The 27,493-nt window shown below is 43.5% G+C and overlaps 1 protein-coding gene across 1 annotated transcript; it reads right to left on the reverse strand.

The window, feature by feature from the left end:
- dhx15 (DEAH (Asp-Glu-Ala-His) box helicase 15) lies at window positions 1–24,432 on the reverse strand. The gene is made up of 14 exons (XM_053416442.1): window positions 24,264–24,432; window positions 22,624–22,948; window positions 21,492–21,685; window positions 20,900–21,059; window positions 19,034–19,252; window positions 15,306–15,473; window positions 8,813–8,899; window positions 8,289–8,438; window positions 7,684–7,792; window positions 4,354–4,545; window positions 3,212–3,334; window positions 2,936–3,126; window positions 1,285–1,454; window positions 1–636 (listed from the first exon to the last, which is right to left on the reverse strand). The coding sequence occupies exons 1-14, from the start codon at window positions 24,266–24,268 to the stop codon at window positions 519–521; spliced, it is 2,211 nt and encodes a 736-aa protein (XP_053272417.1). The 5' UTR covers window positions 24,269–24,432; the 3' UTR covers window positions 1–518.
- Between the last annotated feature and the right edge of the window lie 3,061 nt (window positions 24,433–27,493).

Below are 27,493 nucleotides of genomic sequence, written 5' to 3' on the forward strand. Positions count from 1 at the left end.
TTTTATTACAAAGTCGTTTTTATTAAGTTGACTGGAAATGTGCCTCTTCCTCCGTGACAAGAGGACATTACATTATGCCTGCATCAAAATACAGTATAAATTACATTTGATCAAAAGCTTGTCTAAATGGACGAAACGCTGTTTTTTAGCTGTAGATGCAAAAGACCAAGCAAGAATTCCGAGGTGACATTTTTTTTTTAGCATTGATGCCTTTAAGAGGAATGTTGAAATTGACTTCTAATGATGATTCAGACAGAATTCCTGATAACCGGTCCCACAGTCCATTCTTAACAGGGCTTTACACTCTATGCTCCAAAGACACATGTCGGCCGGAGAAAGCGACTGGACACAATTCATCGATCGTTATGAAAATACATTAAACACAGTGAGACAAAAATAGACTTCAGGATGAGATTGTAGGTGGAGATAAGAGAGAGGAAAAAAAAAAAGAAGACATGACGCTCAAAGAGTTCAGATTGGACTTTGTTCAGTTACTGAGGATGCACATGCAAACCCTCTTAGTACTGAGAGTATTCCTTGGTGGAGAGTTTTGCGACGATTCGCTCCAACTGTCTCTTTGCTTCACACTGGGGGAAGTTGCTCATCTCGTAGTACTGCGGGGCGACTTTCACCAACCTAGGAAAGGAGGGAAGGAAGGAAGGAAGGAAGGAAGGAAACGTTAGTGGCAAGGTTTTTACTGACGGTGAGCGCTGCATACAGAGCCGGAAGTGCTGAGGCTGACTTCTTCTGTTTATTGGACTTAAATCAGATGTACTTGTGCACTTACAGCTCAAACAATTCATTGACTACCCAACGGACTGACAAATAGAATTGATAGATATCATTTTGATGGTCAGTGATTTGTTGCAGTGATATTTAAGGCAAAGATGAAATCCTTGTTTGAGTCTAGACTTCTTGGTCTCACATGATAGCCTGTGTATTATAGCCCAAGTATAGCTGAGAGTGAATCTTGCACTGTGTCCCATTACGTTTTTAAGTGATTTTTATAATGTCAATATAACTTTACAACTAACAGAGTTGTGAGACAGACGCACACACACAAACACAGCTGATGTATAGGAATAAAAAATACTTTTCGTTGCCAACACAAATAATTAATGTCCATATGACTCAAAATTAAATAAAAATAAACAATTAGTCATTATTCAGCTTTTGATGTGGAGGGTTTAAATTTTAATAATTCAAATTACATTAACAAAATGTGATAATTATCTTTGAAATATGCCGACTTCATCAAAAATGCAGCCAAAAACGGAATCTTACCACTCTGGTTTGACGTCCGTGCACGTGCGGATGTAATTCTTGGTGGTGAGCACAAACTCATTGTAGAGCACCCACTCGGGCTTGTGGTCCAGCACGGTGGAGGGGTGCAGCTGAACGACCTGGTTGTCCTTCACCGTGAGGTAATGGCCAGTGCGCTCCAGGTGAGCGATCTGTTTACAGCACAGGAAGAGAAGAGGGTCGTTACAGGATCCTGCACAGAAGGAAAAAACTGCATGCCCACAAACACTGCCTTTCTGGGGCTTGATTTATATATTGTAGCTACTCTGGACCCATTTTAACCTATGTAAATTAACAACACACTGATTTAAAAAAGGAAAAGTAGAAGACAAACGTGTTTGTAACCAGGCGCTGGCTTTTTTTCCTCTCTCTACTTTGCAGATACTTGGTGAAGCTGCGGTGGCTGTTGTGATTAACCAAGGCAATCAGTCTCAATAAAGACCTTTCCAAACAAAGACATGAACTCAAATGCTGTGAAAGCTCCAACATGAACCGCAAATTTGTCTCAGAGATAAAGGTTAATGTTGACAAATATTTAAATATTAACACCATAATTCAACTTGTCAGGTTTGCTTGTTTCAGGTGGCCTTGAAAATGGCTCCTCGCAAAATGCCATTCGTTTCCTTAAGGGAGGCACAAATTGACATGATTTCTTGTTATGTGTTTAAAACAAAGCAGCTGGGTGTGTGTGTGTGTGTGTGTGTGTGTGTGTGTGTGTGTGTGTGTGTGTGTGTGTGTGTGTGTGTGTGTGTGTGTGTGTGTGCCTCCATTACAATAAACATCTCTGCTGCAGTGAGTAGGAATGTTTTGCACAAAAACACTTGTTTTTCAAATGATCAAACTCAACAAGGGCAAACTTTAATGAGCATCAGGTTAGCGGTGGAAAGAGACTGCGTGTGCAAAAATCAAAAACAACTAGAATTGCTGCCTGCTGATTGTTGGCACTACCTTCACCATCTTCCCTGTTGCTCCTGGGTTATGGTGTTGAATCGGACTTTGGATAAAAGGGGCCTCTCTATCATTTGATCCGATCAGACAGTGGAAGTGAAAGGACTTATTTATCCAATAATTCCAGAAATCTCTGTCTGTATGTGACTCGCATTTCTCGAGAATTCATCATCTTATCAGCTTCACACTCTGCATGTGTATTGTTAAGGCCCCGTGGAAGTGAAGTGTCGAGTCTGGGGGAACTTGGACACCCAATATGTTGAATATTAATAAACCTTTAATAAACAGGGGACCAGCCCTCTGTAGCAGCAATGGCTTGGACTCTTTACCATAACAACTGATTCTCCAGTTCAGGCTTCTGCGTTCTGAGACGACTTTACTGAACTTTGAAAAAAACAGGTGAACCACTGTTTGTGCAGAGGCGGTGGAGCAGCTATAAGGTTCTGTGGACTGAGACCTGCTGTGGGTCTTTTCTTGCCGTGGCTCAATTAGTCCAGGTCATTTTTACAGTTCCAGAAATAAAAATAAATAACGCTGCTACCAGCCACAGGCCAAGGACACAGCCAATTCCAAACGGGCATATTTAGAACTGGCACTGTACTCGTTGAGACAAACTTGCTTGGGTCAACAGGTTACAAACACACACCAATACTTCACCAACAGGCTCGTAGTGTGACTGACTGACCTGCATGAAGAAGCCAGTGACCAGTGCTCGGCGGATGTTGGTGTAGTAGTCTCTGCTGTTGAACTCGGTGCTCCGTCGCGGCAGATTGAAGCGGTCCATGATCCTGGACAACTGCTGCCGCACGTTGTCTGCCGACATCAGCGAGCGGTAGTTGACAAAGTTGTCGTAGCACCACTGAGTGGCGTCGTGGTCTGTTGGAGAAAAGGGTCCATCAGGCAAAATGTGACGAGGAACCGCTATTGGGGGAAAAGTGAGTGCGCGAAAACAGCCACTCACTTTGTTTGAAGGCGTGGTAGACGTTGAGCAGCGTCATGTGGTCTCCGTCGATGTGGGCGAAGCGCATCTTGGACTCGTCGGCCACCTTCCTAGCCTCCGTGGGTCGGACGAAGCACTGTGGGACTAAACAAGGTTGGTATAGGCCGCAACACAGCCGCCCATAGGGATAAGTTAAGCAAATCCCACAGAGAGGAACAAGGCCTCAGCTGAAGAGAGGCACAGAGCACTTCACAGGGCACACTGTACTCGCCGGGTGTTTATGGTGGAGAGGGAAAGGAGGAGGGTCAAAGAGGAGGGGAGGAGGATCGGTTTCTCCGTCCCAGTGCCTTTTTATACCAGATATGGCAAAACAAGCCTCCGGTCTTACCCACCTGATACTGAAGCAAAATTAAAATAGAGCTGTGTAATTCACCCAGAGGACTTTGCCCTCTCCCCTCTTGCGAACTTGCTCTGAATTGCTTAACGTCAAAGTTGCTTGATTGCAGCTTTAATAGGAAAACCCCCCTTTTATCGAGCCCCGCGGCTGGCTGCGGCGGCGGCATCGTCCTCAGGTGTACTTTTGCTGCTTACTCTAATGAACTCAGCAGAAACCTGCCATCCTGAAACACCTGCTTTAAGTGCTCGCCACGCACACCTACTTAAATCCATTTCCCCACTCTCAAAGACCCTCGCGCTCCCTTCAAAGGCTTCAGGATTCATCTCAATGAGCAGCATTCTGCTTTGAAAAGCCTGAAGCACAATTACCGCAGGAGTGTGCTGGTGCTGCTCCAGCTACACCTACACATTTTGTCCAGACATGTTTTTTTCCCCCTCCCTCACAAGTATTAGCTGACATCACTTACTTCATCCTCTGCTTGCCTTGTAGTTAAGTTCAGTAGGACACTTATTCTACGTAGGTCAACACTTCAGGGGTCGGGGGTTGCTCATACAGATAATGTCAACTGTAAGTAGTATTTAAATGAGAGCGTACAGTGTGTAAAACAATACCTAAAACTACTTCACTGTTAGATACGACTAAAATAGTTCAATAAATACACTTGTCCTTTAAGCTCTTTGGTTATTTCTGAGGCACGGTCCACGAGAACAGGAAATGGAAAGAGTAGCAGCTCGGACCCACACAGCAGTCAGGCCCCAAGCATTACCTGACAACATGGCAGTGATGGAGAGGATCTCGTTGGAACAGTTGAATTCACAGCTGGCGATGACCATTTTGGCGAGCTGGGGGTCCAGGGGGAACTCTGCCATCATGGAGCCCAACTCCGTCAGGTCGCCATCGTTGTTGAGCGCCGCCAGGTAGTTCAGCAACTCCAGGGCTCGCATCAGGGTCTCTGGGGCTGAAGGAGACAGAATGGGGGCGAAGACGGGCCATTACAAAAAAATGGTTCCAAGCCCATGGGCAAAACACACAGAGATAATGAACATTTCTAAAACTTTCATTACGGCCACTCTGCAGAAGGACTACGAGGAACACATGGGATTGATTGATACTGAGATGAAGGACTGCATCTGCTCTCAAAACAGACTTCTTTTGATTATAACTTAATTAACTAAAGTAGAAATGCCAGCCTTTCCCAGATTTCCTTGTCATTTATGACATTTAAAATGAATACCTAATATTTTTCCAAATGAATTATCATGAAAACAATCTGCAGATTAATGTACATTTAAAAATATAGAAAATGTGCAAAACAATATTTATCTGCTTGAGAATTTAAAAATCATCCCTCATTGACTTGTCATGTCCTCAAAATTAAATTAAATGCAATTAAGGCTGAATAAGTAAATGAGTGGAATTTTTTACCTTCAAGCAACTAAATATAAAAACCTAATTTCCCTAGATAATATCTTTTAACTTATTTCCTTTAAGCCAGGAGATAAGAGTTTAAATGCTATGCTATGACATGTGGTTCATGGATTCTTGTGACCATGATGAAACGAGGCGGCCCAAGAAAAGAAAGAGCTGTGACAACAATAGAGCTCCATCATCTGCTTGTTCTTGGACCTTTAATGGAAGGACAAATGCGAGTTAAAAAAAGACACAGCCACTCAAACAAAGGCCGGCTTGTTTGCAGGTTTTGTGGCAGGGTGCATGAGGTGAATCAAAATGAGAAGGCTCGCCGTGTGTGTGACGGCCAGAGCTACGCTAGACAGCAACTTAGCGGAGAAGTAATCACGGCAAAGCTCATTTTTCATCCTTCGCTCAGGCAATCCTAAACAACTAATGCAATTACAGGAGAACTTTCTACTTAATGCTTCAACACAAAAGGCTTCCACCGTTTGGTTAAAAGATTTTCCCTCCAGATGCAATTATTGACCTTTGGCTCCCGAGAGCTGAAGCCTAATGACCAGTTGCATGTTAACTGAAAATTAGCTTCAAGCACTGGCCTGGGTGCTCGTTCACTTTCATTTCTCCCAAGTGCTCACAAAAAAAAAAATTCAATTTCAAACAGCAGGGAGGCATTTTTTTATGATTAACAAATATTGATTTGGGGCATCAAAGCTCTTAAAACACAAAAAACACAAAGTGAGTGCCGGCTACATAACTTAACACACCAATGGCTTGAGCGGGGGCTGCACAAAAAGTGTAAACCTGATTTCCAAGTTCTGCTGGCATGATGAAGCAGTGTGGAAATTCAATCTATACACAATGCGGCTCATCAGAAAGTAAGTATCGACTGCCTCAACACACAAGAAGCCGATATATTAACCAAGGGCCAAATCAATGAGACGAAAGGCTAAAGGTACATTAAACCACACTGGCTTTGAAAAGGTACTTCTTTGGAAATGTCACGAGGCAAATGAATCCCACCCAGCCAGGTCCCTGTGTAAATTGCTACTGATTTATTTTGGATTTTCCATTTGGTTGGCTGGCTCACGTCGTCGCTCCCGTGTTTAGTGAGCAAGGGGTGAGATGGGCAAAGAGAAAAATGCACGGCACACTTGAGCGTTTCACAGCAAAAAGGAAAATCAAGGATCCATTAAGATTATGGACAAGCTCAAATGGGGGGGGGGGACACTGGCATTTTTGGTGAACCATCGAAAGAACAATATCTTAAAATCAATTTTAGATTACTTGAAATTTCCAATGTACAAAATGTATGTTGGCCTAGGATTATAAAACCAAACGACGTGGCCTGAAACAAAGGATTTTTGATTGTGATGGTTTAAGAACCTCCTATTCACCCATTTAGTATAGAACACGTACAGAAAAACCCTTCAACATCTATTGTTTCTTCTCTGATGTGTTGACTCTCCAGCGACGCTCCTTTGACCTGTGCATTTACTCTGAGGGGGGGCCTTTGACACAGGGTATCAAAATTGATCCACTGTAACTAGATATCATGAAGTGCCTGTCCAGGAGCTCTCACAGAAATCACTGAGACAAAGCAGACATCATTCGCTGCACTCAACTAGCTCCAGCCTCCAGTGTGCTCAGGAGCTAGTTAGGAGGAACCTTTCGCCATGAATGGATCAAATAAATAAAAAGGTAATCCTCCCCTTTGCCTTCACCCCACTGTTCCCAGTTAGACTCGGCAGACAAGGCCAATCCTATATGCCGGCGCTTAGCCGTACGTTTTGTGAGAATTGTGGGGGTGGTGGTGGAGGTCAGTCACGTTTCACTGGAGGAATATAAAGGGAAGGCAATAGCCAAGGTGATAGCGCTGCTATTGATGTAACCAATTTCATTCTCAAAATGGCGTTTGCCACAGTGGACGGGGAGAGATGGGTTTAATCTCAGAGGTGAGATGAAAACTATATTATGGTGAGAAAAGGGGGGAGGGTGGGGGTTAGGGATAGGGATAGGGAAAGGAGGGGGTGTTCTCCTTGGGAAGATGTAGGAACACACACTCTACTGAAGAATGCCATAACTTGGCGCCACAGCAAGAAGAGGTCTGTGTTCTGGCAGAGAACCAGCGTAATTCTCATGTACCAGAAATAAGAAATACAAACAGGGGCTGCCGGAGCATCACTGCCTTTCCTCACTCTCTCATCAAAACTGCAGACTGCTACTGAGATGTCTACCAGAGTGCTTATCCACAAATCTCAACATTCACCACTTGATATCTGCCAAGATCACTTCATTTACGCTGCTGAGCTCCCAGGAGACTCAGCTGACCCAGATTTGATACTGCACATCAGAACCACACTTAAACTGAATGTTGCTCGATTTCATAGCAGCTGCATTTGTTTTGATTGAAATGGAGCCATAGATCAAGACCAACATTATATTTTATCAAGACGTCATAATGCTTCGGATTATAGTCATGCTTGTTTTGGGGAAATAAAGTGTAGTTTGACACAATGGAAAACCCTCATTTAGCAACTATGCTTTCAGAAATACAACAGAGGTGCAACTTGTGACTGTTTCTATTCATTTCTATATAAAACATTTATACTTTTCTGTGGAACTGAATGTTAATGACATGTCTTTCTGAGCTGTAGATATACTCTTATTTTTTGTTCACACTAACCTGGTGGGTCCATGAAGTCGAAGTGCACCAGGTCATCAATACCCAGCTTCTTCAGCTGCAGCACCACAGAGCCCAGGTTCGACCTCAGGATCTCTGGATATGTGTTGTCCTGCGCCAGGTAAGAGGTAAAAGAAAAAACCCTGAGTCCATTTAAAATGCATTAGTCAGCGCACTTGTTATCTCCTCATGTGTCGCTCATATGTCAACCTGGGCGACTGCAGCGTTTGAAGGGCTATTTAACTTATTTTTTCAAATTCCATTTGCCCCTCAGCATGATGTGAAGGAATTACCCTGCTAAAGAGGAGAACTGAGCGTCCGCACGTCATTTGTCACAAGGCGGCAGAGTCGCTAGTACGGTTATGAGGCAGAGTGGGGGGGCTGTGGTTTAGCACTGAACTCTTGGAAATAGAACTCAATGCTAAACTGGGACTCGTGGAATTGCAACTACTACATAACAGAGAGCTTTACCAGCTTGAGGGCAGCTCCAGGGGGATACAAAGTGCTTGTGGCATTGAAGAATGTGAGATATGACAATCATACGCTTGTTTACACATCATAGAATTTAGTTTCCCCCCCCCCCCCCCCCAAACTATCTCGTTGCTTACCTGCATTTCTGTCTTGTAGGCTTTCTCAGTGTAAAGGCGGAAACACTTTCCTGGGCACGTCCTTCCAGCGCGCCCGGCCCTCTGCTGGGCTGAGGCCTTGCTGATGGCCGTCACCAAAAGCGACTCCACTCGGATTCTTGGGTTATACACCTGACGGGAATATAGAAATAAAAATTACATTTCAGATGGATAGATTTTTTTTTCCAGGGATAGATATAAAAATAAAGAAGTGGTCAAACACAATACCAGCAGCTAACAAAAAATGTACAACACTTTTCACACAATTCACTACAGTGAATAAATCGTCTATTTTTTACGCCATGTGTAGGACTTGACTCCAGGCTGGTGAAATGTCAGAGGAATAAATAACTGGCTTTTCCATCTTTTGCCGCTGTCAGAGGTGCACTGCTGTGTTTATCTGGGGATTCTCAGGCAACAGACGCAGATGGTCACTGCAGATAAATGGCGGTGGGAGAAGATGGGGTGTGGGGGGTGAGGGGGAGAAGATGGGGGGGAAAGCTAACCTTTTGCTTGGCAAATCCAGGATCAATTACAAACACCACGCCGTCAATGGTAAGGGACGTCTCTGCGATGTTTGTTGACACGACGACCTGTGGAAAAGAGAACACGTGGGTGAAGACGTGATCTACCGTGGGGGGAGGAGGAGGGGAGATTGGAGGAACACACTGGTTTGCATGGTCAACAGTTATTTAGCAACATACAAGTATTTAAAAACAGACAACTCAATGACTTGGACACATGAAAGATGAGTGTTTTATAATGTTTCACAGACAGAAACTAGTGTGCAGAACTAAATCTGGAAAATGAAGTCATTCTTTCTCATGAAGAGAAAAAGAGAAAGACGAGTGCAGGTGTAACACTTTGCTGCAACTTGAAACATATTCCCTGATGTGAGCGAGTTGACTGAAGGAGCCTCTGTGGTGCTCTGTACACACATTGTCTAATGTAACCCAACAGGGCAGCACAACAACAGTTACTGCAATCAGGTTCAATGTGCTTTCAGCGGATTTGTGGAGAGAGCGGGCGAGGTGCTCAGTGCCCCATCCAAATGCATTACCTCTGTCCTTTGTGTTATGCATGCATGCGGTTGGAGTTTCTGCCTGACTGTCCTCAGCACGTTGCTGCTTTTGTTGAGGTGTCAGCTTCCCTCACTTGGAAAGCTCTTTGTGGAGATTTTCAAAATTGCAGAAAACAGTTGATGTAATGGTTCCGGCTTTTTAACACGTTGCGGGCTCAACGGTGGGTACTGCTTTCCTGTGAGCGTCTTCCCTCCCCTGAATCGCGGCTGCTGTATTTCTCTCATGTGAATCCGGCACATGTCTAGAAATTTGGAACGCTGCTGTCTGCAGACGCACAGACTGTGCACAGCTCATTGTCGCTGATTGGCTCTCGCTGTGTGTTACGAAAGGCCGGCTCTGTCAACGCTGTGCTTCAAACACCACCAGAGGCAAGCAGCATTGCAGTTTGCATTTGAACTTGACCACGAGAAAAGTCTTCATCACAGCAGAATTAATGTTAGTTGTGTAGGAGCTTTCGAGATTTGGCAGTGCTGGTTTTATAATGCTCCTTTATTACCTCCTTTAAAAATGTTTTTGCTGTCTGATGGTCAGCCGGATTACGCAAAAACTGATTTCCATGAAATTAATGGAAGGTTGGAACCTCAGCCAACAAAGAAACCATTACATTTTGGGGCAGAGAGGAGGAGCGCATTATTTAAACTTTGGGTTTTTTGACTCGCTATCCTCGTGGCACGGAAATATGAGAACATGAAAATTGCTAGTTCAGATTAAAACATGAGTGACAAGATATTGGATGTAGCAAATCTAAAGTTGGATTTATACTGTTACTTAGTCCCCAAGTAGATGCTTGATACAATAGATGTATATCAGCTCTCCTCCCTAATATCGCTCCTCTCACCCGGACCAGTCGAGAACTGAGCCCAGTTCAGTTGGAGGTTTCTCCCGAACAGTTCTTTTTTTCTCTCCAGTCACAAAGTGTTGGCTCATTGTAGCCTTTATAGGGTTTCTCTAGAATATTGTAAGGTCTCGACTTTCTATGTTGTGATTTGACTCTGTACAAATAACATTTAATTGAACAAGAGATGCTTACATTCACTTTATCGCATTTGAGCAACATCGGGCTTGTCATACAGAGCTGGAATTATATCCAGAAATAGTTTGGATACGTTTTTTAACTCATGAGACAGAATGCAGCTTTTCAATTTGCAGTGGAGCTGGATTTGACAGACATCCGAGTCTGTCTTCAACTTCCTTCATGTCTTCTTCAGTCGCAACAATCCCCACTGGCATCAAAGACTAGCAAGAAAACACAAGGTGACCAGTTACAGCTCTTGTCTCGTCTCTTAGTAGCTGCCACAGCCCTGACGTGTACATACATTCAGGTTGTTTGCTGATATGTAACATCTTGACACATAAGCTAAGGTAGAGCCTACAGTAAAACTACAGCGGATACATAGAAGCCTCTGTCGCTGTAGCTACGCTGCAACCCCCTCTCCTCGCAATTACTAAGTCCAGCTTCAGTAATTTCACACCAGTGTGAAGAAAAGCAAACCTGGTAAGTCAAAGCAGCATTATATCGCAACAACCTAATGATGTCAGTCCATTCAAGCTTCAACCAGCAAGACAGGCAGGTTGTGCAACATATGCTTACTATGTTGGGCATAAGGAAACGTTACAAATAAAGAAACAAGCGAGCAACCAAATGCGAACGCAGTTCTGATCATCTGAAAACTGGGGAACGTAAAGAGGGTAGTGATGATACAGATTGTTTATGGGACCAGTCGCGTGCCAGCGTGGTGTGGGAGTTGATTTAAGCATCAGGGCAGATGTCATTGTTAACTGTCTGTGTGCAGAGAAATACTGCGCAGAGGAAAAGCTGCTTGGTTTCTGCAAATAAGACGGATGGGGGAAAACTGTGAACCCGCAGCATCTCTCAGTCTCAGATCTTTTCCTATTACAATTATCCCCTATAGCAAGACTGTCTATGAGAAACGACAGCTGAATTGGAGCAAAAAAAAATACAAAATATCAAATGACTCACATCACCCTATGGGTCTCTAGCTGTCAGCATATACACAAACAGGGGAGAGGAGGGAAGAGGGGAGAGGATGAGGGAGACAGATTTGCAGCTGCTCTCACGCGAACCATGACCGCCGCTAGGGTGAGTTCTCCTTATATAACACTGGGAGCCGACTGGACAGAGAAATCCTTTAGATTCATCATAGCACTTCAGACTGTGCCAGTCGGGTCATAGCCCACTCTACTGGAAACTGCCACTCTAGTGTCACAGCTCAATGTGGAAGTGGGTGTTTGGGAGGGAAAAAAAAGCACCTTTCAACACTTGAAAACTCTTTTCCCTGCTCATTCACTCAACATCCACCAGGACAGGAGCAAGCTGCGGGCTGACCGAAGCATTCATTTTGGTTGTAGCCAGTCTGCTTTCTTGGTAGTGTGCATAATAAAAACCAAACAGTCCTCTGTAGTCTTTGCTGATGCAGGTCCACAGAACCAATTTTGCACACTTGACACACTTCCTTTGTGGCTGTGCCTCTTCAGCTGCTTTCAAGCTGTGAGCTGTAGAGACTTTTAAATCCCACCTTTTAAGCAAAGATTCAACAGCCGCAGAATGTCGGACTGTTTAGTTATTAATGCCAGGGAGGGACTTTCTTCACCCTCATTCAGCCCTTGACCTCAAGTAATTCACCTGCCCAAAGACTTAGTCCCCTTAGTATTCATACAGACGAATGAAGAGGAGGCAGTGAGCGCCCATCTCCATATGAAACTGATCAGACAGTTGTATCTGATGAATGGATGTAGTGGTTATAACCTCGGCCAAGAAGGTTATGTTTTACCCCTGTCTGTTTGTTTGTTGCTTGATTTGTTTGTGAACAAGATTACACAACAACAACGGCAGAATTCTCCAAGAAACCAATTAGAGTAATAAATCAGGCATATTTAGGAAACTTATATCTCAGAGTGTGTTTACTGTGGTGCAATTAGATTGAATTTAAAAAGGGACTGCTGGGGGATGGCAGGGGCTCTTGTTATTCATGTAAGAATGCCGGTTGATTAAGCGACACGTGTGATGACTTTACTTTTTCCACACAGCAGAGAATTATGTTCCTGAAAACAAAGCATAATCTGAGTTTCCAGGTTCTTTCAGGGGTTGTCCGCAGTGCCGTCGATCCTGATTGGTCTAGTAAATGTGGCATCACAGCAAAGACTAATGACAGTATTTTACTATTGCATTGGTAGAAGACAACAAATACTTAAAAGTAGAATAAAAGAAAGGAGAATGCTTGGGGAGGCAGGCTGTAGGGAGTTTTCTTAGTGTCTGGCACAAATGGAGATAAAATAAACAACCATAAAGCATAGGACAAAATCTAAAGAAAAACTGAAGACAAACTCACGATATACCAAAAAAAATAATTTCAGTTTGTTTGATATGCTGGACCTTCTGCTTTATCTTTTTAATTGCACAATACCCCAAAACAACCAGGTACCAAAGAGTCATAAAGTGCCTAAAAGCTCAGTGAAAAGCTCCAGGTTAGAGGTTGTTAAGTTCCTGCAGTGTGAAAGCACTGCCACAAGCCCAAAGGTATAGAGGAGTCACATCACTGTGAAGGCAATTCGCCACACTGTGGCAGTCTGAAAATAAATTGGCTGGCCAAACAAAGACAGACCAGATCATCAGACAGTGTCTCATGACAGACACTACATGCCAGCGTCCCAGCAAGGCATGGAAGGCATGGAATGCTTCAAAGTCTGGTTTTAAAAAATGGAATAGGTGAGGCTGCGCTGCCCTGTGTGCTGGGACACAGTCAGTGCTCCAGCAGATGCCACACATGACACCCTCTCACATTTCATGATCATATGGGTGGCCTCATTGGCTGCATTGATTCTGAAGGATTATCCAGCCTAGGGCCATTATACTGAAGGCAGACTGGCTCCTTCCAGTCTGTTACTGCACTGGATAATCCTTGCTTCTTCATCAGTAATATCATTACAGCATCATCCCTGCATGTTATTTCTGGGTTATTACCTGCAGGAGAGCAAGTGCTATGGCTAACACGGGCCATCTTTCACGTACCCTGCTGGGAGACACAGTCTTGTTGACAAATAAAGCCTCCCCCCAGCTGGGGAAAGGAGAACGTGCCTTGAGCTGCGTTGTCACACCCACATTCAGGGCTCATTGAAATGGATATAGGGGAATTAAAAGTGACATTTGAGGGACTATTCCAAACGTGACAATGCTAAAAACAAACCTAGCACTCATCACAGCACATTTGTTAGAGACAATCTTTGAGACGCTGGAAAGCAAAGTGAGATTATAGTCTTTGTTTGTAATTAGTCAATTGCCGCCTTGGCTCTAAATGATTAATCCGTTCAAAAATGGAAGATCGGTGACTTTCCTGGAGAAATGGAGCAATGACGAGCTAGTGCTTTATGTTAATTGAGGGGTGCCTAATGCAGTCGTTAGCATGCGTAGCTGCAGACATGACGAACATTAATTTCTTTTCGCTCTTTCCTCTTGGGCTGGCTTGAATGACATCTCTGCATTTTTCACTTGATGAGTTGCTCAGTCAGATATGGAGGAGAAGCACATTTACTTCAAGCACGGCACCTTTAGATGCGACCTCGACCAATTCAACAAGCGCCTGACAAATCTGTCTTTGGGAAAACAGGGTGTGGAGTTGAAAGTGCTAGCTGGGTTCAGAGTTGAGGGGTCACAGTGGAATCCCTACATATCCTGAAGTAACTTGTGCGAATTCAGGAGAAGTTAGTAAAGAAGCAACACACCATGGCTATGGTGGAGGCAAATACTATCGATGACATTTGAACTTTGAAAAAAAGATCTTTACAAAACAACACTGGGTCATCTCATCACTAAGGATGATGAGCCTCTCAAACCTGCACCACATAACCAATGTTGACTGAAACAGCAAGACTGAAGAGTTGGAACTAGGGAGAGGTGTGTTTTAGTGTCAAATATATTATCCAAACTTTGTAAGCAAAGCTTCTGCATGGGCCTTGGGGGCATTCACACCAACCTGGTTTGGTCCCGAGCTTTGGACTTACTTCATAACAGGTGTGAAAGTTGTCTTGGACCAACAGTTGGAAATTGAGTCCATGAGGTTGTTTTGGTCCGTATTAAACTCAAAAATGTTGGTAAAGTTTCGGACTTTCTGACCAATGGCAGGTAGTTTAGATAGCACTAAACCAAAAAAATCATATCACAACATTTATAGGCCATAAATATGTTCACTGCTCGTGTGTCGGCCTGATCTGCATCAATTAGAGGGGGTTGTAGCAATGAGTCATTCATCAACACTGTCCCCGATCAGATGCTCGGGGTGAATGTTTGCTCATTCACTGGCAGTGATGATATTCTGATACTCTTTCAGATCCCTGGCCAACAGTGGGCCAGCGCAGGTGGTGTTGCGACTCTCGGTGATGAGCCAATCTGAATAGAAACTGTCACACAAAAGAGAGGAATTGTCTTGTGTCTGTATCAATAAAAGGACCTTCCAGTCCTCTGAGATCCTACAGCCGGAAAAGTCCTGTTTTTGGCAGCTCAGATCACCTTTGACAAATCAGAAAGCAAAGGTCTTAGGCCTCCTCTCTGAGCAGCAGCAGGGCCTCTGCAAATGCAGTGGAAAGATAAAAATGACTGAGAATGCAATACTTTCCTCAGGCTCAGAGGGCGTGAGTAAAACCCCCGTTATAATTTAGAGCAGAGAACTGCATGCTGACAAAAGCAGCATATGTTGTGTGAGTCAATTCTGCACTAAAGCTGAGAAAGGGGAAAAAAAAGTTTCAGTCCATTCCTTCCAGCTCTCTTCTTTTACCCACCTTATTCTCCATCTGTTCTTCCTACATCAACCCCACTCAGTTTCTCTTTCACTTACCCCCTCCCTCAAACTGCCTTTTTCAACCTCCCCCTCTCAGTGTTTTTATAGCAACAAGGCCGTTATACCTTCCTTCCGATTGCACCGCTTGGTTTATTGGGTGGGGGTGGCTCGAAGATCCTCTGTTGCTGCTGTGGAGGCAGAGTGGAGTACAAGGGGATGATTTTGATATCGCCAACTTCCGGCCCCAGGTCCTCAACTTCTCTCTTGATTCGCTTGCAGGCTTCATCAATTTCCTGAAAGACAGAGAGCGCAACACTTAATCACGGCATCATTCGTGTATGCAAGCGGCGAAAGCAAACAGGTTCTGAAAAACACCTGCAGAAACAATGGCAGTGAGTGTGGATGATTCAGGAAGGCGAAGAGGAGGCGGCCGGGGAAACCGTGATTCCCTGCTACAGTACATTTGTTCCAACTATCGCTCCATCTGACGGAGGAAATTAAACCTGGACTGCAGTATGCTTTGCTGAGCTCCCTGTGGCTCTGTTGTCAAATGCAGCAATCACGAAAAACATGGACGTGCACGCTATGCAGGGACACACACACAGACACACTGAGCCAGACAGATTCAAACAGGGTTCATTATTCCACAGTGCAGTATTGTAGAAGGGAATGTGAGATGAGACTGCAGCACTGATGCATAACCAGCGGCAAATCATGGCAGATCAGTTTAGTGAAGCTGAACGTTCTAGAGCCGGTGGGCTGGCAGACAGACAGAGGACCTGAGTAACACCAGGCATAAGAAAGCATGATGAGTGAACACTGGGTTAGGAACTATTGTCTCAAGGCCTATTAGTACACAATATTAAATTTAATAAAATACATTCAGATATTCCACAGGCACAGCTGCATCACTACAATAGGAAAAAGGGTTTATTTTACCTACATCTATAGACATACACACATATTTAATGAGCCAGAACTTAATAAAACCGCTTTTCATTTAAAAGCAACTTCCGCTGTTTAGTACCATTTTCTTTGTTTTTTCTGAACAACAATCATTTGATCCTCATAAAGCAGCAGTTACTATGTGTGTCACTATAAAGCCTATACTGTTGCACCACCTGCAGGCCCATGGGAACAATGCAACAGCCCTTTCAAGTGTCACAGTGAAGTCACTGATGAACAGGATCTCGGATTCCCACAATTGTCTCATAAGTGGTTATGGACACACAAAAAAAGTATCACAGCTGGTGTTGTTCTTGTTATTTTATATTTTGCCAGTAAAACTTCTTGGACACTGTCGCCTCCTTTTCTGAAAGCAAACTGTGCATAAATTAGTTAAAGCCTGGCTGAAACGAAAAGATTTGTCCTTTTGTGTGAAGCCAGTAACACTCGCCTTGACATGAGATAACACCGGGTGATGTTTCCTGTTTTCCTTCTGGTCTGAAAGAGTGTTATTAGCCCCGTTTGTCCCCTTGTTCACTGCATTAAGCCAAACCCCGCTGATGGCCATGTGCCTCTTAATCAACACACTGACAAGTGGGAAACGGTAAATCTGAATGGATTGGTAAAATTATCCTGGGTATTAATAGCCTATCAAGCCTCTGGATGCAGCAGCTGCCATGGAGGAAAAAAATTGCCCTCTTTGCCAAAGCGCTGGAAGCAAGCTGGCTGTCTGTCCCTTAGGGACATGAAGACGGAGTGTGTGTGTGGTTGCGTTTGTGTGTAATGTGTGTATGCACATATCGGGGCAGTTGGCCAGTGTTGGAAACCTGTCCGCCAGCTCTCCCTACGACCCCCAGAAGCAACAATCTACAGCCAAGATAATAACCGACACATTTAGGAACTCCTCTTGACTAGCAAACAACCCCCCTGCCAATCCCCATGTTTTGATGTTAGCTGCTGTGGGGGAAGCTTAAATATTAGGACTTATCTTAGCTCAACAGCTGTGATATGTTTCGACTTCCTTGTTTGGAGTTGGTGCTTCAGCTCTTTTTGTTTGTGGAAGCAAAATATCTCACAGAAAAACTGCGTAACAGAAGAACCCAATACTGTGCATTTTGCATCTGCTCTAAATTAAATGGTCAGATGAAGAGAGTCTGTGGCTATGCCAGGGATCTGCCTCACAATCATTAGTCCACATCCACGTCGCTGGGAGACTGAAGAGGTTAAGAAGTGCTCGAGGGGTCTGCTGCAGAACCCTTTGAACACCCGTCTCTGCCAGACCCACCACACATTAACTTCTTTAACCCAATTAGGACAGGGTGATAATGAACTCGCTGTGGGAGTGCTCTCAGTAATGCTTCAGCTAGACACAGTGTGGGGCAGGGGGGGGGGGTAGCTTGGAATATAACTCGACAAATTACATCTAACAGCAAAAATCTAAAAATATTCTCACATTGGCTGTGAATATCCCAAACTTTTCTACGCATTCATAAGAGTGACGATCAGTGTTTCAGGCCATCCGAGCAGCTGGGATACCTCTAAATCTAAAATCAATTACCAGCCCTCAAAGGAGACCACTTCAAACACCATGCCCTCTAATGACTTCATCCCCTTCATAACAAGCTGCATATTGATCACGCTCTGACAAATGAAAACGGACGTAGATGCACTGCAACAGTCAGGCTGCTGTGGCGTGACAAATAATTACTGCTAATAAACACCTCCACAGTTTATTTGGGAAAGTCACAGAGTCACGAACGTAGACTGGATATAAAGACGGACGCCGCGACTGCTCCTCAAATGTGAATCACCTGGTGGCTGGCTGCAGTATAGGTTATAAATCCAAACTATACCATGTTAGTGTGTTAGTGGATGGGACATGTAAATGTACACGTCAAATGAATGTTGACGTTATTTAAGCTACTCTTTATTGATGAATGTTCATTTTTTCACACAAGCTATATTCTCCTTTTCAACCACAACTTGTCTCTTAAACCATTTTGTCAGAGTAGTGAGAGAATAATCACAGTAGCACAGGCGCCGTTGGCTCTGACAATCTTCTCTTGTCAATGGATCACGAGATTGAAACATTTGTTGCTGCCCTTTCTTTCTTTCTTTCTTTCTTTCTGTGAGTGTGAGTGTGTGCGCGCGCATGTCCACCCAGGTGTAACCAAATTCATCATTGTGGGCATGAACCCAGACCTCCCTTACATGTCAGCGGACAGCATTTGCAGAGAGAGGGGGAAAAAATAATAAATGACTTAATTTCAGAGATTCTTGGGAAGGGCAGTGTGTGGGTCACTCATATTTAATTTTTTTCGCCTTCTCTCTGCAAATCCTCGTGGTTTCCCAAACAGGTACAGTCACATCCATTAACATCTATAAGTCTGACGATTAATAGTTTCCTGTGCAGAGGGGAAGTGCGTGTGTGCACATGTCAAAGTGTATGGAAGTAACTCATCTATGTAATTAGATTAATTTAAATGCTCTTAACTTTGGGGATGTAAACAGTCTTTCAACAAATTTGTTGGGACAGAAAAAAACATGAATAACTCGAGAGCTGAAACGAGTGGCTGATTAATAGATTAGTTATGCGAAATAAAAGCAACTATTATGATTATTGCTCTTGTATGAGTGTATGAGGCATAAATACAAAACATTTGCTTGTTTTACATATAGTGAATTGGGTTTTGAAGTTGAAAAAGTCATTTTATGCTCAAGAACATTCTGATGGGCGCAGTTAATGCCTCAATGATGAAATAAAAAAATAACCCACGTGAAAACAATAATTACCTGCAGCCCTACAAATATTGAATAATAATTACATACATTAACATTTTGTGGTGGCACCAATAATGTTTCCTGTTGAAAACCAGAGAAACAAAACCATAATCTTGTGGACTCGTACCTCTTGTCCAGTGAGGAAAAGCAGTAGGTCCCCCTCATCCACCTCACACATGTGGATCTGGATCACAGTCCGGATGGCCGCCTCTAGGTAGTCGCGCTCTGGTTCCGGTGTGTAGAAAATTTCCACGGGGTGGGTGCGTCCAGGGATGGTCAGCAGTGGGCAGCTGTCAAAGTACACCTGGAACTTGCCAGCGTCGAGTGTGGCGCTCATGACAATGACCTGGGCAGAGAGGGGAGAGAAAGGCGTTTGTTCAGAGACTATGTCGTCGTAAAGGAGGTGAAAGAAAAGATTAAAGTAAAAGTAAAGACAGCAGAGTTCAAATGACTGTGGCAATTAAGGGAGGGAGCACTCAAGTGAAGAATGAGTTAACACTAAATATGGCTTGATGGTGATTGCGGATGAGGACACACACTAAGTGGATAACAGCACAACCACATACAGGATAGATGAAGTGGGTAATGCTCTGGATAAGAATTTAAGGTGAGCGCACTGGCACCAATCCAAGATGGTGTCTGTAGTGCAGAAGTGGGCATTACACTCCAAGTCAGTGACTTGTGACTTGGCGCTCTGGGTAGTCACTGACCTACACCGAGCCATGACAGACCTTGTTCCTGATATTGGGTACACAATGTTCTCTCCAGAGCCATTAGATAAAGCGCATTAGGATTCTGATGGGAAACACGTCTCCCATTTTCAATCTCTAGCATTTTCAGGGGCCAGCGTCTCCGCATTTCCCTTTACGCTCTGCGAGACATCATAATTGCTCTTAATCAAGGCAAATTAAACTTTCAAATTTGGTAGGGGATGGGAATGAGGGGGATAGAGGGGTGTGGGTGGATGATCATTCCCAATAACCTAGACCTCATTTAACAGTCCGCGAACAACAATCTAACCTTTGATTCCACACTGACACACAACTAGTCATTATCCATCTGCTGTATGAGAAGTATTTCTGGCACACGCCACCTATAAAACTTCTGCCTGCCTGTACGCTCCCATCCACACCGACACATTGCTGTTCTTCCCCTTGGTTGATTGGCTTAAAATGGGGCTGACTCTGGGAGCAATCTCCGCTAGTGCTGCGGTGCAGAATAGATGTGCATTTCTGCACCTAATGCCAACATTTGTCTTTCCTCAATACACACACAGCTGTCAGACATGGAGACACTGTCGGGAAAATTGTAAATAAAAGGAGGGAGCCACAAAAGAGGGACATAAACACTCATTCTACAAGGGAGTCATAGTGTAGAGCTTTAAATGATTTGTAAGCGTTAAGCGGGAAATTTCTGAAAACAAAACAGGCGACTGTCAAGAGTACTTTCTACACCAAAGCTGCTTGCAGTCAGGACATTTTCCAGAGTTGCTGTATGAGATAACACAAATGTCCAAGTCAGTTCCAGGGAAAATGCTGCCAGCCCCTGTCTGGAAAATATTTGAATGAACAGCAGGAAGATTCACTGCAAGGGAGTGGGTGTGGGGATGTTTTCAAAAAATGAAACTGTATATAAAAATAACTTAGGATGAATATTAGGTGCCACATACAGAAGACCGTAACAATGTTTTTGGCGAAAAGGGCTGACGCTGATGTGCCGAAAACAAAAAAGAGCAGAATCTATATGTCATGTCGTGGGGCATCATGCTCTACACAAGAACCGCCATCCCTCGCCTGAATCTGGACCCCGACAATATCCTGCTGTGTTCTTCATATGTGAAAGACAAACTCTGGAAAATGTCCAGACACAATTTTCACAAAGAAAGTTCATGTTTGAAAGCAAGTCTAAAGGGAGCGCAAAATAAAAGTGAGGCCTACAAAAATAGGCTCAACAAATAGTGTAAAACTAAGGCCATGAAAGAAAGATTATTTACCTTGAGGTCAGGCCTCTGGCGGACCACCTCCTTGAGGACCCCCATGAGGATGTCTGTAGCTAATGTGCGTTCGTGGGCTTCGTCCAGGATGATGACACCGTAGCGCTCCAGCAGGGGATCGTTCATGGCTTCCCGCAGCAACATTCCATCTGTCATATACCTGAGAGAAAAAGAGATCCAAAAGGCTTTATCACCACGCACAATGACATTATCTGAACAAGACCCTGTTTGAAACAAAACCAATTAGCAAAACATTCCCCTGAAGAGACTTTCTATGAAGTCAAATGCATTACAATTCACTGCCCATTATGAATTGGGGCAGTGAAAAAAGATATATTGCTTTTAATAAATTTAAAGCTATTCTTCAACTCAGAAATCATGTAACTCTAAAACAAAAAAACTAAGCAATGTGCACCAGTTGAGAAAGTGTTTGTATTGTGATGCACTTTATGTGTTATTCATAGCAGCCCCATAGTCGATTAAATTAAATAAATTGTCATTTAAATAAAGCTTTTGTTAAATTCATAGTCTACTGCTCTTATCCACTTCTCATTCAAAGCAAGCTGGGACCAATCTGACTTTTTTTTCTTACTTGAGTACAGTCTTGGCAGAGCTGCAGTCCTCAAACCTGATGGAATAGCCGACCTCTTGGCCCAGCATGACATCCATCTCATCAGCCACCCTCTGAGCGACGCTCATGGCCGCAACCCGCCTGGGCTGGGTGCAGGCCACCGCTCTCTTTGGTCCCCCCGTGGAGCGCACCATGTCAACACACCACTGGGGAATCTGGAAGACAATGCACATGATGAACTCTTGAAATGATTCCTCAAATAATAAACTATTACATAGTAGGAAGTTTATTGCTACTCTGCAATGTCCTGCGAAGCAAAAACTCATTTCTGGAAGAACACCCTTTGTTCTGAAATAACTGTCTTTGAATAACACGTCATCAGAAGGAACAAGTCCCAATGACATGTTTGGAAGACAAACATTTCACATACAGTATTTCAATCTTGTTTTAGTATTTAAAAGATCGGATCATAAACACCATGTTTGGTAAAATACTGAACGCGGCTGCACTTTTCATTGTTTGACAATGTGATCTCAATATATATTTGTGTACAACCTAATTTGTGCATGGCAAAGACTCAGCTGCATTTGTATTTCAAAATAAGTGAACAGTGTTTTTTATTTTTTTTTTAATGTGCTGCTGTTATAAAGTAGCAGAAATCCCTTCGATTTTTAAACTCAATAGAATCAGGGTCTATTTCCCCTATATTTCAAGATATATCCATAAATCAAGCCCACTCTACTAAACATTGTATGTCTGTGGAATTCATAACTTTAGAGAAAACAGATACTGGAATCAAGGCAAAACACGGTGCAAAGACTGTGCAGCTTCATTTAAGAAGATGGTTTATATTCCCCTCAGGAGGGCCTCAAGGCTCAATCAGGGATTTACTTTAATCTTCTCTATTGCAAATTTTAAAAACACACAATCAAGCTCATTTAAAAACTTAAATAAAAAAGAAATCGAATAACCACATACTGCGAGTCAACTCCAGAGAGAACCTATTTAAAATGCATCATCTGCTCACTGCACCGTTTTCTATATTACTATTACACCAATTTTATCAAATTCGTAGTCACGGTTCAGTAGAAGTGTATTTGTAGGGGCAACTGACAACTAAGTTCTTGGACTGCCGAACATTCTGCCTCTGTACCTGTGTGGTCTTTCCAGAGCCCGTCTCTCCCACCAGCACAAAGGACTGGTTCCGCAGCATGATGTTACTGAAGGTCTCTCTGTAGTCCCAGACAGGCAGCTGCAGCCGCTTCTTGAGGATCTCATAGTAGCGTGGCGTGTGGGGCAGGTTGGTGAATGGGTTGATTTGCTGCTGTACGGGGTTTGGCTTAAGAAAGCCTCCACTGAGTGCAGTCGGGATGTTGTGCACCCCAGACGACTTCACGTCCCTGTCCCGGTCACGGTCACGCTCCCGGTCACGGGGCCTCTCTTTCGATCGATCATCGCGGTCTCTGTCGTAGCCACGCCTGCAGGAAGGGGAGAGATGCACGTGGATTAAGATTTGGTGAAGCGCTGCTACAAAACACAACTAACTGAACTCACCACAGGACTTATCTCCAACTGGTGGTAACATGGATGCATGTGCACACACACAATATATCAATTGTGGCCTTGGAATGGTGCAGTGAAAACAAAACAGAAAAGGGACAACATGGAATAGACGGAGCACAAATATTATCCTTCCTCCGCGGTGGTCAAAAGCACCGCCTAAACAAGTGTGGCATGCAAAGGGCATGAATAAACAACATATTTGACATATTCCCGAAGAATATATTCATATAAAATGGATTCAGATGTAAATATGAAACATTTATATCCACACACTAAAAAAAAGCTGGACTCAAACACGGTTTTTACACTGAAGCTGGCTGCATGTGGTTCCAAATGTAAAAGATGGTGCTTAGATGGAAGGGTGAGAATGCATTTGATTATAGCTGCAGCTCTGATTCATTTGTCTAACAATAAATTAAGGCTGAATACGACAGTGACACCTCAATCTTGATAGGAACAGATAAATAGTAATTCCTTGCATATTCCACTTGATTGTTACTTCTCTTTTATAAGGTCAAAGCAAACCCATTGTAGTGACCCTGAGCTTGTACTATTGGTGTCAGCCAACTACTACAGGCCATGTAGAGACACAACAGCCCCATCGGGATCCCACACTACCCTCATTTAGAACGCCTGCCACCGATTTGGGGCTTTAACACGAACCATGACATCTGACATCTGACTGACAGGGCATCTCGTTCATGCTACGCGGCTAACATTAGCTTAGCACACCCCCGCCTGCAGCCATAGCGTACACTTCCCCCTGTATTGTGACAACAACACATGTCGTGGCACATGCACACACTACTGTGTTGATTTGGCATCATCACGTGCACGCCAGGTTAAGGAAACAGCCCTCCCTGCTAGCATGTAGCCACGTGCAAACCAGGCCGGTGGCTGGCTAACTGTTTGCTACGTTAGCCACACTAGCTAGCCACCATAAACAGCACGGTGTCCTTTCATCCGTCAGTGCTAACTCGCTAGCTTAACTTGTGGAGGGGTTAGCTCGGCTAGTTAGCAGCGGGGCAACAACACAGTGGGCTGAGCTGGCACGCTGCATACCCGTGAGAGGACATCTTTCTACCGGAGGACTTTCCGAACGGCGCCGCTCGGACATGCTGGTCCCGTCCGCACAGCGGGATAAGCGGCTAATTCTCTCACGCAGTTTCTCCTGAGATAAAACAAAACCCTAGTTAACACACCGGGAAAATGGCGACCGGAAACTCTTACCTCATCGTTATTATCCTTTTGGGAAGCCGAGTCAAAAGCTGCGATTGACGGTGAACTCTCCCCGCGGGTGAAGCAGTGAAAGGGGGAAAAGGCGCCGGTTCTACCGAGTCCTGCACATGGCGCTGTCTGCGGAAGTCGGAGGCTGCGCTGCGGGTCCGGTGCAGCAATGGTGCGGGGAGGGGGAGGAGGCAGCGAGCTCTGATGATGATGATGATGTAGCCACCAAACAACACACACACATGTTAATTATTGCTTATTGTATTTTTTTATATTCATTTTTGTTTTCCTATTTTTTTCGATATTTTAACACATGTATACTTACACCGCACAAATACACAGCAGCGAATTCCTTGTATGTGCAAACCTGCTTTGCAATAATACCAGATTCTGATATCTTTTTGTACATTATAAAGAGCACAGGTGAACAACATATTTGAATATATATAGATAGATATAGATATATGAGGCTAGTTAATTATAATATCACCATTAATAATGGTCATTATTAATAATGATCTTATAAAGAAGGGTCAGATTAAATAAATTTGTACTTTTTTCCACTCCTTTTCAAATATGTGTTGTGTGTTAATTGATTTTTTTACCTCATCATTGTAAATCAATTTTCGAAATAAATAATAATGAATGAACATTTGTTTGTACTTCTATCTTAGTGAGTACACTCATTGATATAATACATTACCCTTAATGCTAACTATAACCATTCAAACTAAATTCCTAAACCTAACCCTAAAACCAAGGCTTAACAAATCACATGATTTTAGGCCACGCTGTAACACAGCCCTGACACTCCAAAACTGATCATCTGAAAAAAGATTGGGATCCTGGAGGAAGGGGCATTGTCTCCTCACCTTTGTTTGCATGGCCTAGATTCAATAACTACTATACTGTGCTATTCATACATGGGCAGGCAAGGAGAAAATTCAAATCTTGTATGGAAATATCCAGGAGCTAAAATTAAGATTATTGCAACTCACAAAGTAATAAAGTATGAAGTTTTCTATTTTAATTTACTTTTTATATGTTTCAGCTCATACTGGATGCATATTAATTTCCCTCCCAGAAGGAACAGCACGTATTTGTGCGTTCCCATATTTTTCTGGACTCAACGTGCACACACACACGATCCCGGCTGGAAGCTGCAACCATGAAAAGTGAAGAGCGTGGACATTTTTACTTCTAGTTTTATTGCAACAACTTAAAATCCCCCTTTCACCCTCCACAATTATAAAGTGATGAATAATCTGTTACTGAAGACAATCATTGCCGTTGACACAGGTAATTACACAGCCTGGACATTGCTAACAAGCTGCATAATGGCGAATGGCTCATTGCTTATAGCAGCGGGATTGATGGCGATGGTTAAGGAGAAGTCAACGTTTGAACAAAGTCATAATGCTCGAATATTCAAGGATAATTTGAAATGCTCGGGATTTTCCACCTTGCGTGTCCATCTCTCTTTCACAGGCTATTAAATAGCAGTCCAATTGTGTATGAAATAGCTCTGGCAAACATAGCAGTGCTGGCAGGGACAGCATGGACAACACTGGATGGCAACTAATCGTTTGCTAAATTGCCACATGGTTTCAGAATGAAATCCCCTAGCTTTAAAGAAGTGGGTGCGAAACAAACTCAAAGACAACAATAATTAAAAAATCTAGAAGGGAGGCTGTAAGCTACAAGATACATTTTTGGAGAGGGTTGTTTTGTAAAACAGTTGTAATACAATTTTGATGAACAATTATGAAGTATTTGTAGTTTTTTTAATCAAATTGTTTCCGGCATCGTGAGTAAAATACTTTTTGTGTGTCACATCAACTGTTTCCATTGCATCAATAACCTTTTGTAGTGCGCACACACACTCTTCAGGGCAGGTTGTGGCTTTGCATAATGTGCTTATATAGCATTAACAAGAAGTTTTAACAAGTCCCTTGAAATGTTATAAGGGTGAGGCATTTCATAAATTTGGACAACAGTGGACGCTGCTCTTATAGTTTTGGGGAATAATGCCAACGCTTTGCACAACTTAAAATGTACTTTCAATCCTAAAGGTGGAGCTGAGAGAATATACATGAAAAAATCGACCTGAAGAAGTGCACAGTCAGCATCATAAGGGTGTGTATTTAACATTTTTATGGCGGGATTGGCCACACTTACTGTGGCTCAGCACGAGAGCTATCGGAAAGTCCGTTATGAACAGGCTGGAAAGGATTTAAATACAGAAGATGGTACTGCAGTTAATGAAGGAGAGGAGGGGAGCCACGGGAGTAGAAACAGAGGCCACAGAAGTGCCTGTTACTGGAGTGAAAAAGTCGAGCTCGCTGGAAAATAGTCCTGCAGGAAAGCTTAGGACGAACAAACTGCAACCAAGGATGCTGCGACTTACTCTGTTTCTTGTAATCACATATCCAATGGTGCACTGTCTTGGTGAGCAAGTGCAGATGCATAATTTGAAAGTCTTGAACTCTGACGGAATCTTACTTTCCTGAAGGTATCTTTTCATTCCGGGCCCATTTTATGCACTTTCAAGTTTAAATCTGTGGAACTTTTCAACTGTGTAATTCTCCGAAGTCACATGAAGATCTGTATCTGCCCGTTTCAATGCTTTCAAAACTCGAGATTGTTTTCTGCAATTTCCAAAATATAATATGTGAATTTTGCATGAAGATTATTGAGGACTACTTCATGGTACCAATGCCGGGGAACAAGGTCGGTTCAGCCCCGATTCCCCCGCTGGTTGCTGACAGTAGCATCTGCTGCCACTGCCCAATCACTGATATCCCATCACCGGGTCCTGTCGGCTCTTATCACACATGGCCCACCATCTTCTATCTTAATAGAGATCTGACTGTATGCCGTGGCTACGTGCTGACCCCCGGTGTGGCCCTTCTGCTTATCGGCAGTCCACAAGCTCTCGCATCCTCCAACATCCCGCGACTTTGCCTGCCTTGCTTCCCAGCAGGGTCTCGGGAGCCATGTTGCTGTTGTTGTTGTTGTTGTTATTGCAGTCAGTTTCAGTTTTGCCTCCAGGAAATGGGGAAACGACTGAGGTAGGTCACAGGGGACGAAGAAGCACAAGCAGCAGGCAGTATTTTGTGATCAAGTAAACTTCTTGATAAACACGAGGTCTGATGGCAGTCCCAGGGTATTTACAGCTCTGTAATGTAATGTTGCTTGAAAAGAATAGTTGGACATCTTCTGAAATATCTGTT

The sequence above is a fragment of the Pleuronectes platessa genome, chromosome 23, assembly GCF_947347685.1.
Source record: "Pleuronectes platessa chromosome 23, fPlePla1.1, whole genome shotgun sequence".
Taxonomy (NCBI): Eukaryota; Metazoa; Chordata; class Actinopteri; order Pleuronectiformes; family Pleuronectidae; genus Pleuronectes; species Pleuronectes platessa.